This window comes from Phocoena sinus, chromosome 8 (genome assembly GCF_008692025.1).
Source record: "Phocoena sinus isolate mPhoSin1 chromosome 8, mPhoSin1.pri, whole genome shotgun sequence".
NCBI lineage: Eukaryota > Metazoa > Chordata > Mammalia > Artiodactyla > Phocoenidae > Phocoena > Phocoena sinus.
This window is the reverse complement of record NC_045770.1, coordinates 60,245,184-60,260,134: the sequence shown is the minus strand read 5'-3', so window position 1 is coordinate 60,260,134 and position 14,951 is coordinate 60,245,184. Positions and strand designations below refer to the sequence as shown.

General features: G+C 44.3%; 1 protein-coding gene across 1 annotated transcript in view; it reads left to right on the top strand.

Moving 5' to 3' along the window:
* Positions 1 to 302: 302 nt before the first annotated feature.
* RNF121 (ring finger protein 121) overlaps positions 303 to 14,951 on the top strand; it is an 83,133-nt gene continuing 68,484 nt past the window's right edge. The window contains exon 1 of the mRNA XM_032639053.1: positions 303 to 402. Coding sequence (XP_032494944.1) covers positions 340 to 402 — 63 coding nt within the window. The 5' untranslated portion in view covers positions 303 to 339. The remainder of the gene's footprint in view (positions 403 to 14,951) is intronic.

The following is a 14,951-nucleotide window of genomic DNA, read 5'->3' as shown; positions in this document are numbered from 1 at the left end:
AGTGAGGGAGCGTCGCGAAAGTAGACGGTTTAGGGACCCTTCTCTTTGGCTCTCCAAAGGGGAAAATTGGTGAAATATTTGCACTGAAAATAATACAAGGCCAATTTCTCATTTTCCAAGAACTCTCCCCCGCGGAAGGTTAGAAGTGTAAGGGATCCGTCCCTCCTTGACCTTTAAGTGGGTAGCAGGTAGATGGTCTCTTAGTTCGCCTCAGGTCTCCGCCTGTCTTGGTGTCCCGCCCCCTCTGCCGGAGCCCGCACCGCCGATTGGCTAGGAGCACTTGAGCGGCGGAAGCAGCTGGCTCGCGCGGGGCCTGCGGGGAGGGGGAGAGTTGTGAAAATGGCGGCGGTGGTGGAGGTTGAGGTTGGAGCAGGTGCTGACGGGGAACGGGAGTTGGATGAGGTAAGAAGAGTTGAGAGTCGAGGAGAGGAGAGACTCAACCTGAAACTGAAGGGAGGGGAGGGGAGGTATCGGAAGTGGGGGTCCTAGGAGAGATGGAATCCTGAGAGGGAAGGAGCCAACAGGGGACGGGTGCGGGGAGGGGGAAATCTGAGGTACCCTGGACTCCAGGACTCAGGGACTCGGAGGCGGTCGTGGGGCAGAAGACTTGCAGTAACCTCAAGGGTGGAGATGGAGGACAGGAAGAGAAGCCAGAGGAGTTGGGGTGTTAAGATTTGGGATTATTAGGTGGGGGTCCTGGGAGGATTAGAGGGCCTCCAGGTAGCTTGAGTTGGAGGGGCGTGGGCTCCTGCAAGGGAAAGCCGGGTTTTACTGAGGGAAGAGACTCTGTCTAGGTTTTCAGTGGGGCTGGGGACGCGGACCGCGGAAGAGTGCTTATCTACTAGTATTAGAGCTTCGGGTTATGTTTACGTAAGAGCTCTTTACATTCTAGAACTTTGTACATAATGTGGGCTCAGTAAAGTTTTTGTTATCGAATGATAGGACGAATGGATGCATGGACAACTGTATATCGGAATTCACTCGTTCACTCACTTAACAAACAACAAGTATCCCCTTTGTGCCGAGTCCTGGGCTAAGTGCTAGGGACCTTCCCATTGAAGAGCTCACAGTATGGTGGTGGGAGACGCATAAGAAGACTAGTCATTGCATCGGAGGTATAATGGTGGGACTGAGAAGAGGGGACCAATTCAGTTTGGGCTAGGGAAGGCTTCCCAGAGGAGATGAGTCTTAACAGATAAGTGATTCTCTCTCCCTCTCTCTCTCTCTCTCTGTCTTTTTCTCTTTCTCTCTCTCTCTCTCTACCCCCCCTCCCTCCCCTCTCCTCCCACCAACCTCCCTTCTTCCCTCCTTCTAGACTTAGAAGTTCTTTGAGAGTGAGCTCTTGAGGGTATATGTCCCCTTTACCTACATAACAGGCATTTAACAACTGGTGTATTCAATTACCAGTGGTCCTTGAAGGAAATCACTAGGAGGAAGGAGACATTGAGTTTGAAGGAATGAAGGGACAGTGCTGAGAAGCAGAGAGAGGTGAGAAAGGAAAGGGAAAAGATTCTGAGGCCAGAGGTACATTCATGGCTAGGGGTGCTTGTGGTTTTGCCCATGACAGCATATGGACAGCAGGGAGAAATAGGAGAAAGGGGATTGATTGTTGGGGATGGAACCAGTGGGATCTCTGAGGGATCAGAATCTTAGAGGCCCTGGCTGTGTGTTGGGGGTGAGGATTGGGGATGAGGCCCAGAGAAGGAGAGTAGAAGTCGACTTGAGAAGCAAAAACTGTTGTTTGGTGGTGGGATGACTTGGAGGTTTTGGTTTACCTGTTTGGGAACGTTAAGGTGGAGGGGAGGAGACTGAGAAACTGGCAGGTGGTCAGAGCAGGGAGAGATTTTTAAAGAAGCATTTTAGACCCATATCTTTCAGTCACTAAAGACCAGGGATGTTTGGATGCCGCTTTGTTGGTGAGGTGTGGTAGTCGTGGAAATGACTTCCAAGACCCCTTTCAGCTTTAAGTTTCTGTGATTATGGTTGGTTGTAGTTCAATGAGATATATTTGAAAGTGCCTTGAAAAAGTAAGTACTGTATTTAAGTTATTATACATGGTTTGTTAGTCATGGGCTCTCCTTTGGGGGGGGCAGATTTCAGTTACATATATCAGGGTTCATTGAGATAAAGAGCAAAAGTTTTGGCAAAGGAGAAAAGAACTTAAAGTTTTGATGTTAAACATTTTTGATTTTTGCTTCTTAGCTTTTCTTCCCTTATTGTTTTAAGAACTTAAGAGCTTCTAGTATCATAATTATACTTCCAGAGAGTCATGTCTAGAGGTCAACTTTATATGTAACCACTAGCATTTATCCCAGAAACTTCTCTTCCTTGTTTCATTTACTGAGAAATAATATAATCTGTTGTCTGAAAATTCTGTGTGGATGGTTCTATCCTTTTCCTTGTGTGTTTAAAAAAGTAACTCTGAGAAGCAGGAACAGACATCCCTTCAAGCTCAAAAAAAAGGAGGGGTGGGCAGGGGTATGGTCTGGCATACTTTAGTTTGTGAGTTTCTTTCGATACTTCTATCTCCCCAGCTGTTTCTTAGTAGCCTTAACTAGTGAAAGAGAAGGTGAAATCCATCCTTTAATTTGTAATTATGGGGGTCTACTGTGTTTTAGGCACTGGGAATCCAAAGATGAGTAAGACAGGATCTTTACCAATTTATAGTGTAGAGAAGAGACATGCAAATGGCCCACTGCAATACTAGATAATTGCTGTAATGGAAGTGTGTAACAGATTCAGTGGGGCACAAGAGACAAGCACTCAAGTCTGCTGGGGGATTCAGTGAAATCTTTATGATGGAGATGGGTTTGAGCTGAAAAATTAAAGGTTAGGTTTATAAAGAAGCATATGGCATCAGAGTTGCTCTCCTGTAGTACCTTCTGCTTGGTAGAGAGACTATTGTGGAGCTCAGATTATAAAAGAGTAATGGATAGCCTAGCTAAGATGCAGTAGGTTACTTCTTGCTACTTCTTTGGAAAGATTGCATGCTCTGATTTGTTCTCTAGGTTATCGGGCCTGTGTTTTCCAATATCAGATGCCGTTAGCATGATAAGTAGTCTGGAATAGCAGCCATCAGTTTATTTATGTTCCCTTTGTCCGTTTCATTATTACTTTCTATAGTATTTAGTTAAGGTAATTAAGGCTTTGCTCACTGCTTCTGTTTTTGAGAGGAAAAGAGCTACCAATAGAAAAGCCTGCTGTTTATTGAGCCCTTACCATAAACCAGCCCCTGTTTAAAGCCTACATTATCTTATTACTAACAGCAGCCCTGTGAATTAGTTGGTGTTTACCGCATTTTATAAATGACACTGAGGCAAGAGAGGTTAAGTAGCATTCCTAGGATTCCACAGTTTGTGAGGGGAAGTGCAGATTCCATCCCAGGTCTGCCTGTGCTATACTGAACTAAGTTTTACACCGCCATACTATACTGAACGCCTCGGTTCCATTTCTCATGCCCGACTCATCTTACCAAAATAAACTACCTTTTTCTTAATATACAAAAGTCCCATCTCCGGGCTTCCCTGATGGTGCAGTGGTTGAGAGTCCACCTGCCGACGCAGGGGACACGGGTTTGTGCCCGGTCCGGGAGGATCCCACATGCCGCGGAGCGGCTGGACCCGTGAGCCGTGAGCCGTGGCCGCTGAGCCTGCGCGTCCGGAGCCTCTGCTCCGCAACGGGAGAGGCCACAACAGTGAGAGGCCCGCGTACCGCAAGAAAAAAAAAAAAGTCCCATCTCCAAAATGTGAAGCAGCCTTTCATTCCTGAGAGATTCAAAGTGGGGGTTAACTAAATAATATTGGTTTTTCTATATAGGTCGTTTAATTTACCTATAATTTGATTCTGCTGAACCCCTGGTCACGGGGAGTGATGAGCCCAGTGGCAATTAGGGAGATGAGAGATGGGTCCAGCCAGCTCAAGCTAGGGCTAGGTATTAAACGCTGTGATGACTGGCTAAGTTCTTCAACTTGCTAAACCACAGGGTGCTTGAGAATGTTAGGGATAAAGCATGGGTATCAGCTTGGAGGCCCAGAAGCAGACCTATTCCTGGAGCCAGTGAGTTCCTTCTTGAAGGGGGAACTGGCTAACCATGAGAAGAATTGGAGGCATCATCTTGGCACAGAGAGCTGGTTTGGGACCTAAGGTGATAAAGCACTTCTACATCCAATCAGGGCCAGCCTGCCTGCCTGGCTAGTGCCTGTGAATTCCGGATGTGTCTACTCCCAGTAATTGTTCATCTGCCAAAATGATGTGATGTCATGCAGAGTAGTGAGTAGTTTCCAGCTCAAGTTCAAAGCAGGTATCTCACCCTACAGCTAACTTGAGTTATTATTGCCTTTAGTGTGTAATTTGCCTCTTCTGGGCCTTGTTTTATTCTTGTTAAAAGAGGAGATTGGACTAGATTGGTTGTTTTTAAACCTTTAGTCATGAAACCCTTTATTCAAAAAAAAAAAATCTCACTTTGAAGCCTTGTGGTCCTTGAAGGGACTCAGAACCCCTTGAGTATCTCAAGCCACACTTTGAAAATCAGGGAGCTTTCTCTTACTGCCAACTGATTGGGTGACCCTACTTTATGTTCCTTCAGCCCCCCTGTACTTCCTCTAACCCAGCTCTACCAAGCATTATTTTAACTGTCTGTCTTCCCCACTAGACTCTTAGCTACATGAGAGCGGAGTCCAAGTCTATCTTGCTCATTGTTGCAGTCCCTTCACTCAGTATGGTGCCTGGCATAAAGGTGATTATTATTTTTGAATAGTGGTAATAAGTTCCTCTCCTTAGTAGTATGTGCTTTTTTATTGAATGTTTACAGCATCCCTATGAGATTTGAACTATTGGACTAAGTCATGACTAAAGCTCTAACATACTGTGTACCATGTTTCTGATTACCGCCAGGTCTTTGTTTTTGCTGTCCTGTCTGCCTAGAGTACCTTTCCTTTCCCCCGTGTCTTTCCAAATCCCACCTGTACTTTAAGGTTCTAGCCCAAGGCTCTCTTGCTTTGTAGAACTATTCTGATTTACAATGATATCTTCTTTCCTTGTGTTTCATAGTTTTCTCTGTGTTCATTTATAAATTCATCAAACTTTTTGGAAGCACCTTCTGTATGCCAGGTACTGTGCTATGCTTGATCGTACCAAGATGGGTAATGTGTGATAACTGCCTTCAAGGAGTTCACAGACTAGCCTGGGTGGAGAGAGAGTGATAAATAAGTACAAAAATGTGTCACAGGTGCTGTGTCAGTGGAATATGTGTAGTGGGTACATCAAGGAGGAAGTAGCAGTCTGTTATATTTTCTCTTCTCAGGGAGGCTGTAGAAGTTCCCATCCCTTGCTTCTTCAAAGTAGTAATCTTGGACTGTTTTGTTTTTCCTCCTGTGGGTCTCTCCCTGTAGACATTTGATAAATGTTCCGTGTTTCCAGGGATTTTTTTTCTCTAGGAATTCTTGGTTAAAGCCAAGATCTTATTGAGGGATTGACGCATGTGTGACTGAAGTTTAATCTTGGACATCTGACCATATATCTTTGGATTTTTTTTTTTAAAGATGTGTAAAATGAGTAGTAGCATAATGTAGTGGGGAAAAAAACTAGAGTAGTAAACAATAGACCTAGATTCTAGACTAGAAATAGCAGATTTTGTTTTATCGCAGAGACAGCCAAATGATAACAGCTGCTTAGAAGGTTGTGTTGAGAAGGATTCTGAGGCCAGGGCTGAGCAGGAGAGTGCTAAAGGTGAAATGATATAGTGTACTTACTCTGTGCCAGGTCCTGGTGCCAAGTATTTTATATGCATTATCTAATTTCATACCACAACCTTACAAGGTAGGTATAATGATGGTTATGTCCATTCTTCAGATATGGAAACTGAGGCATAGAGAGTTTAAGTAATTTGCCCACTGTCACACAGCTAGGTAAGTGACAGAGGTAGGGTTCAAATCCAGGATGACTCCTACATCTGTGCTTTTAACCACTCTGGGCAGTGTGAGTACTGTATGCTTCCCAAACTGTCTTTTTTTTTTTTTTTTTTTTTTTTTTTCTTTTGCGGTACGTGGGCCTCTCACTGTTGTGGCCTCTCCTGTTGCAGAGCACAGGCTCTGGATGCGCAGCCTCAGCGGCCATGGCTCACGGGCCCAGCCGCTCCGCGGCATGTGGGATCTTCCCAGACCGGGGCACGAACCCGCGTCCCCTGCATTGGCAGGTGGACTCCCAACCACTGCGCCACCAGGGAAGCCCCATACCTTAATTCTTCATATGTGAAATGATAGGTTTGGACTAGATGACCTTCTAGAGGTTTCCCGCAGCTTTGAAAGTCTTGGATCCCAGGATTTTACTGTGCCTTGTGTTTCCTACAATTTCTTTTGGGTACTCGGTGGATACTAGGGAATAACCAAATGAAGGTATAATTATTATTAATAATCTGTGCAAATAATCTTGTGATGAGAAGAAAAAAATGGTGATAGGGAAGTTATACACAAAAAGGCCTACATGTAACCTCCAATTCTGTAACCTTTGTCTTTTTGTGCAGTCAGAGTCTCATACTCTGGCAGACACCCTATTTGCAGACAGTCTTTCCTTCCCATTTGGTTTCCCATTATAAACCTCCCATCCCCAGCTCTTTTTTTTGGCTGTGCCACACAGCATATGGGATCTTAGTTCCCTGGACCAGGGATTGAACCCACGTCCCTTGCATTGGAAGCGTGGAGTCTTAACTACCGGACCGCCAGAGGAGTCCCTCACTCTTACTTTTTGCAGTCATTTGTTTGGTTAACCCATTACTTAATAACTCATCTACTTCCAGAAGGAATTTAAGGTGTCCTCCGGCCAATAAAGGAGGGTAGGAGAGAGGAAGAAAAAATTAAGAGGAATGTTCTAACTTCTTGAGTGCAGGGACTATCTTTTTCATCTCTCTACATTCCTCAGTTCTTGGCGCATAGCAGACATTTGTTGAATAAATGAGAATGTTTGTAGATATGGATTCTACTCAGGTTTAAGGAAGTGTTGACTAAATTGCAAAGGTTAGCTGATGTACTCTGTTCCAGCAATAACACAGTAGTGCCTGACAGTACTATTTGCTTATAAACTGCTTATGAAGCATTTTCGTTTTTAATTAGTGCCATATTCCTCCTTACCAGTGAGTCATAGGCACAGTATCTGAGGACCTGCTTTCCGCCCCAACAGCACTCTGTATAGACATCTATCAACACTTACTGTGTTGTTTTGTTTGTCTCCCCCATCGCTCAGTGAACTCCTTGAGGGGACAGAACCATACCATTTTTCATCTCTGTGTTCCCAGCACCTAATCTCTCTCAGTGGCTAGCACAGAGTAGATATTCAGATGTTTATTGAACTTGAATCCTTTTTTTAAAAATAAATTTATTTTATTTATTTTTTGGCTGCGTTGGGTCTTGGTTGCTGCATGTGGGCTTTCTTTAGTTGCGACGAGCGGGGGCTGCTCTTCGTTGCCGTGTGTGGGCTTCTCATTGCAGTGGCTTCTCTTGTTGCAGAGCATGAGCTCTAGGCACGCGGGCTTCAGTAGTTGCGGCACTCAGGCTCAGTAGTTGTGGCTTGTGGGCTCTAGAGCGCAGGCTCAGTACTTGTGGCGCACGGGCTTAGTTGCTCCATGGCATGTGGGATCTTCCCGGACCAGGGATTGAACCTGTGTCCCCTGCCTTGGCAGGCGGATTCTTAACCACTGCGCCACCAGGGAAGCCCTGAACTTGAATCTTAAATCTAGTCCATCCACCCGTGTTGAACACTCCCAGCAAGTGATCACCTCATCTGTGTTTAAATCCGTCTAATGATAGGGAACTTATCATTCTGTGGTCAGCCTGTTCCCTCTTTGAATTCCCCTGTTGCAATATTCTTCATACTGGGCTAGAATTCTTATTTCTGTAGCTTCACCTTTTTAGTCCTCCTTTTCCAGATCCTGCTTCTTTGCATCTTTGACCCATGGAGGCACATGCACTGACAGAGAATGCCTCTGAGGAGTTTAGTCTCAGTCCACCTGGGGCTATTTGTCCTAAAAGCTTACTTCCGTGAAAGCCAACCCAGGGTAAGCCATCCAGCATCATTCCTCTTCTCTATTTTATTTTTGTGTTTTCCCTTCTTGAAGTCATTTGTTATCTCTCTGCTCCTCAGAGGAAAATCTGTAGGTAAACATAAACTCATTAGTTCCCTCTAAAGTGCAGCTTTCCCAGGAGGATGCTGAGTTATGACCATGGGGCTTTTGGCCCTGAGCAACTAGGGAGAACCAGTGGGGAAAGGGGAGGCTGGAAGCAGAGAGCATAGCCCTGCCAAGGTTTGTGTTCCCTCTGCCCTCCTTCCCCCTTCCCAGTAGGATATTCTCAATAACTGAATGTGTCTCTTATTAAGGAGGTCTCCAGTGGCATTTTATTTTCCATTGCCCATAGGATTGAACCTAACCTCTTCCTGAGCCTGTCATTTAGCGCCTTGCAGAAGCAGACTTTTCTCCTTCTATTCTAATGGTAACAAATAATAGCTAACTTTTTTATTGCATACTGGTATAATGCCAGGCATTATACCAAGCATTTTACATACATTAACTCTTTTAATTATATTTTAATACTATTATTGTCTTCACCTTCCGGATCAGTGAAAACTGAGGCACTGCCAAGTAATTTATTCAAGGTTGGATAGCTTGTAAGTAGACTTGGGATTTGAACCTGGTGATGTGACTACATGATCTCTGTTGCTGGTGTACTCTATAACATGGATTTACTGTTTTCAAAATTCACCATGTATTTATTGAGCATTTAATTTTGCCAGATACTTTATTAGGTCTTGGGAATTCATAAATGGTTAAAGAGACTATCTTTGCTCCAAAAGAGTTTATGGTCTAGTGGGGAGAGGGACCCATCAAGTGATAATGACAATGTAGTGTGATGAGTAGAGCTATATACAGGTATCACAGGTGCATGGGAGGAGTGTGAAAGTGTATTTGGGAGAGTTAGGGGAGACTTCAGAGATGATATGTCATTGGGCTGATTCTTAAAGGAGGGGTAAAGTTTATCATATGGCTAGGAGGCCAGTTTACACCAAGCTAAAAGCACATATATGAAGGAGTGGAAGCATGATATCTTTAAGCATACTATTAAACATACTATTCTCCACTAATAAAACATTTAGTGATACCTGCTTGCTTTGTGCAAGCTACCGTGTTAGGTACTTAGGTTGAGAGGAAAGACGCTAATTCATGTTTCATACCTTCAAGGAGCTTATACAGTTCAGTTAGGAAAATAGTACATGTAGTCCAGTTGGAAAGGCTATAATTATAAAATAAGTTCTAAATACCTTATCAATTGAAAAAAAAAGTGCTATTTGGGAAGTAAATCTCATTGGAGGGGTTAGGGAAGACTTCGTGCAGAAGGAGCCACCCGATGATTTAAATTTCACTATAGAGAGCATCAGGAATAAAGGCCCCAAGTAAATGTGAGAAAGAAGGATGCGTTTGGAGAATCAGCAAGTAAGAGAGGACTAAGTACTAAATCTAGAAACATGGGTTGGAGCCAATATGAGGTTGACTTTATTTTATTTTTAATATCTATTTAATTTTTTGGGCTGCATTGGGTCTTAGTTGCAGCACGTGGGATCTTTCGTTGCGGTGCGTGGGATCTTTTGTTGGCGGTGCGTGGGCTCTTCACTTAATTGTGGTGCATGCACGGGATTCTCTCTAGTTGTGGTGCGTGGGCTCCAGAGCATGTGGGGTCTGTAGCTGCAGCACGTGGGCTCTCGAGTTATGCTGCACCCTGCAGCACGTGGGATCTTAGTTCCCTGACCAGGGATGGAACTGGCGTCCCCTGCATTACAAGACGGATTCTTAACCACTGGAGCACCAGGGAAGTCCCGAGGTTGACTTTAAACACCAGGTTGAGGAGTTAAGATATATCCATTCATTCCTTCAGTCAGCAATTATTGAGTGCTTGAATATGCCAGATATGGTGCTGGGGACACAAACATGGAGACATGGCTCCTGCTTTCAGGGGGCTAATAGTCACATAGGGAAAGACGGACATGGAAACAAATGATGGTAGTATATTATAAGTATGTGTTATGTACTGTGGTGACAAAGGAGGGAGTGATTAACTCTGCTTGGGGGAATCATTAAAGACTTAACAGAGAAGATGCTTGAGATGGTTCTTGAGGAGTAAGTTTGAGTTCAGTAGGTAGTCAAAAGTCCGTGAGGTATGGAAGGGTGGTCCAGCAAAATGAAAAGATATGCAAAGGCTTGGAGGCATTAAACAGCCTGGAATATTCTGGGAACTGTAAGAATGCCTGCATTACTGGAGTATAGGTTAAATGTAGGGGGATAGCAGTCAGTGATAAGGTTGGCGAGGCCTTTCTAACAACATAATAAGAAACTTGGGCTTATAACATGTTCAGATCTATGTCTCAGAATGATCAAGTCTGGTGGAAGTGTGGAAGTTATTTTTGGAGGGCTCAGCTTGGGGAAAGGAGAAGAAATTAGTTGGGAGTACTGTAGTCGTCTAAGAGATGGTGGGGGGCTTCCCTGGTGGCGCAGTGGTTGAGAGTCTGCCTGCCGACGCAGGGGACACGGGTTCGTGCCCCGGTCCGGGAAGATCCCACATGCCGCGGAGCGGCTGGGCCTGTGAGCCATGGCCGCTGAGCCTGTGCGTCCAGAGCCCATGCTCCGCAACGGGAGAGGCCACAACAGTGCGAGGCCCGTGTACCGCAAAAAAAAAAAAAAAAAGAGATGGTGGGGATCTGAGCAAGAGCAAAGGCAGTGAGGGTGGAGAAAAGTGAGTGGCTATGAAAATATTAAAAATATTAAATAGCAGTGCTTCCACTTTTTTTTTCCCCTTTCCATTCCACTCCCTAATTCATTCACTCACACATTCATCAAGCATTTATTAAGTATGTAATCTGTATTGTTTATTCATTCTTCCCCTCTTCAAATACTTGTGACTTCAGGATGTCAGGAATATTCCTAGGTCCAGTAATTCAGCAGTGAACAGGACAACCAAGGTCCTTGCTCTTGTGAAGTTTACTTTCTAATGGGGGAAACGCAAGTAATGCGTGCGCTGAGAAAAGTAGGGTGATAGGATAGAGAACGACTAGAGGAGAGGTGCTACTTTTAATATGGTGGTTTATGGAATGCCTCTGAGGAGGTGATATTTGAACTAAGACCTGAATGAAGAAGACTTAGCAATTTGAAGATTTGGAAGCATAAGTGTGTCAAGTAGAGGGAGAAGCAAGTATAAATCGGTGGGAAGGAGTTAGGCATGTCTTGGGACCAAAAAAGAAGGCCAATGAGACTGAATTATAGTGAGCAAGAGAAAAATAGTACCATATGAAGTCAAGGAGTTTATAGCAGAGTTAGATCTGTAAGGCCTTGTAGATACTGCTAAATTTGTTGAATTTTATTGAGAGTACAATGAAAATTTTGGATGGTGTTAAAAATAGGAGTGAGGTGAGCTGATTTGCATTTTTCAAAAAGATCTTTCTGGCTGCTTTGAGGAGAACGGATTGTAGGAAGGCTTTCGAGGAGGGCAGTTAAGAGGCTATTGCAGTAGTCTGGGTGAGAAATGATAGTTTTGGAGTTTGGGGGCGGGTCAGGTAGGGTGGCAGAGATGGAGAAAAGTGGATGAAATTAGAATATGTTTTGAAGTAGAGCCTACAAGACTTGCTGGTGGATTGGATATGGGACGTCAGGGAAAGAAATAATCAAGCTTGACTTTCAGGTTTTATGAATTTGTTTTGTTTTGACTTGAGTAGTTGGCAACACCATGGCTGATGTTATTGTGTACTGAAACAGGATGGACTGGGAGAAATTTTTGTTGGGCGGTGGGGAGGAAATGCAGAAAAATTTTGGCCATGTTAAGTTTGAGATGGCTACATAAACATCTAAGTGGTGTTGTTAATTAGGCAGTTGGAAATATGAGCTTAGAGTCAGGGGAGAGGTCCGGACATTGGTCTGGGTCTCTGAAGATCTGGCTTTTTATACTAGCTCTACCACACGGTTGTTACGTGATACAAGTCAGTGCGACACTCTGAGTTGCAATGTTGTCGGCTTAAAGTAATAATAAAGTTATTTGTTATGCCAGCCTTATGTATATGGTGGGAAAATCCTTTTCATTCATTTATCCATTCATCAAGTATACCCTGAGCATTTACAAAGGCACTGCCTTAGCTGTGAAGGATAACGAAGACATAGGCCCTACTCTCAGGCTGCTCATAGTCCAGTGGAAGAGTTAGTGAAATAAGCAGATGTAATAACTGCTGTAATACAGAGAAGCACAGAGCTCTCTGGGAGCACAGAAAATGGTGGGAAAGGGATCAGGAGATCCCTTTAGCTGATGTGGAAAATGACTAGAAATTAACCAGCCAAGGAGAGAGGCGGAGGGCCCTCTAAGCAGGAGGAGCAACATGTGCAAGGTGGGAGGTGAGAGGGAGAGAACAGCACTGACAGGTCACTGTATAAGGTATAGTATTATTGGAGCATCCAAGTAGGAGGTGGGGCGTAATGAGGAAGTAGGAAGACTGGAAAGGGAGGCAGGTATGAGATCATGTAAGGCCTTATATGCTATGCTAAGGAGTTTGGATTGGAGAAGGGATTAAAGAGGCAGGGAATGGTGGCTCAGTGGTTAAGAATCCGCCTGCTAATGCAGGGGACACGGGTTCGAGCCCTGGTCTGGGAAGATCCCACATGCCGCGGAGCAACTAAGCCCATGTGCCACAACTACTGAGCCTGCACTCTAGAGCCTGCGAGCCACAACTGCTGAGCCCGTGTGCTGCAACTACTGAAGCCCATGCTCCTAGAGCCCGTGCTCTGCAAGAAGAGAAGCCACTGCAATGAGAAGCCTGTGCACTGCAACAAAGAGTAGCCCCTGCTCACTGCAACTAGAGAAAGCCTGTGTGCAGCAACAAAGATCCAACGCAGCCAATAAATAAATAAGTAAGATGTAAAGATGATAGCCAGAAAAAAAAATAATAATAAAGAGGTAGGGAAGACATACCTTAATCCAGGCAAGTAGGGCTTCCAGACTTTCTAATTCCAAAGTGCATGTGCTTTCCGGTGTATTATACATAGTGCAGGGGAGCATATGTTAAGTGCCAGGCAGACTGGAGTCAGATCATGGCCTTGTGTGGTCACAGGAGAGGTTACTCTCAATGCTGTCATGGAGGGCACTGTGTGTCCTACTGAGGAGTTCTTCCTTTCTCTTATAGGCAGCATTGGCAAACCAGAAGATTTTGAATTTGAGTGACACAGTGACTAGCAGGAAGGGCATGAAGTTGAAGGGCCTAGATTATGTTTGTAGCTTGAATAGTATTATAGAAAGGAAGAGATGTTAGAGACATTTCCTGCCTCACTGGCCTAGGCCTTCTGGTGCAATGAGCCATGTTCTTCAGTTTTTCCTTCTCCCCAAAGCTTCCTTCAGTCCTATTTGTATTCTGTGTTAAGTTTGGAAAGTATTTACTGTTGGCTATTAATGATCACGAAGGATTTCATGTTAGTGCTTAAGAGGAAGAGTCACTTTCTAACTTAGAAACCACAAAGGATGGAGCACCTTTGCCCGCTGTACATCTCTGATGTGGTCCAGATACCAGCCTGTCTCTCTAGATCAAGTTTGAGCTCCTTGAGAAGAAAGGGCACTTCAGGCAAAGCCAGCATGTCATTTAGTGCTGTCATGTGCTTGATATCTCCCACTGGCTAAGGGAATGGAGGGAGGGAGCCAGTTTTCTAGGTAATAGAGCATTTTGATGACTACTTCTGAGTGTGGGCCACTGCAAGAATGGCTTATATAGAAGTTGCTTCTTATTCTCAGAGAGCAGCAGCTGTCTCAGGGGTAACTGGTAGTAGCCAATATACAGGTAAGTTCTGTTGGTTTCAGATGGCTTTCCAAGTTCCTCTGGATTCTTTTGCAACATCATCCCCACTGTCTGTTCAAGTGAGAGTTACTCAGTCTCTGTGTATTTCCAAGGTGTGTGCTTTGTGTCTAGCGCTAGGTGTAAAGTGTGAGGGAGATGCTGATTGAGTAAGGCATTATTCTTTTTTAAAAAAATAAATTTATTTATTTATTTTTGGCTGTGTTGGGTCTTCGTTGCTGTGCATGGGCTTTCTTTCTCTAGTTGCGGAGAGCCAGGGCTACTCTTCATTGCGGTGCACGTGCTTCTCGGTGCAGTGGCTTCTCTTGTTGCGGTGGCTTCTCTTGTTGCGGCAGCCTCTCATTGTGGAGCATGGGCTCTAGGCGTGCGGGCTTCAATAGTTGTGGCTCGTGGGCTCAGTAGTTGTGTCTCGCAGGCTCTAGAACGCAGGCTCAGTAGTTGCGCATGGGCTTAGTTGCTCCATGGCATGTGGGATCTTCCTGGACCAGGGCTTGAACCCATGTTCCCTGCACTGGCAGGTGGATTCTTAACCACTGCACCACCAGGGAAGTACCTAAGGCATTATTCTTGTCTTCAAAGCAGTTAATGTTACGTAACATCCATTTAACATTTATTGAACGCATACAATGTGCCAGATTACGTGCTAGTTCTTTAAAATGCAAAAATTAGTAAGAATCAGATGATCCTCAGACCACTTAGGATTGCTAAATGGGAAAAAATATTTGCAAACCATATATCTGATGAGGGACTTGTGTTTGGGATATGTAATGAACTCTTACAACTCAACAAGAAAAAGATAATCCAATAAAAAATGAACAAAAGATCTGAATACACCAAACGATCTGAATAGACCTATCTCCAAAGAAAATATATAAATGGCCAATAAGCACATGAAAAGATGTTGAACATCATTAGCCATCTGAGAAATGCAAATCAAAACTACAGTGAGATACCACTTCATACTCACTATGATGCTATAATCAAAAAGACATAATAACAAGTGTTGTGGATGTGGAAAAGTTGGAATCCTCATACACTGCTAGTGGAAATGTAAAATGGTGCAGCTGCTGTGGAAAACAGTTTGGCAATTC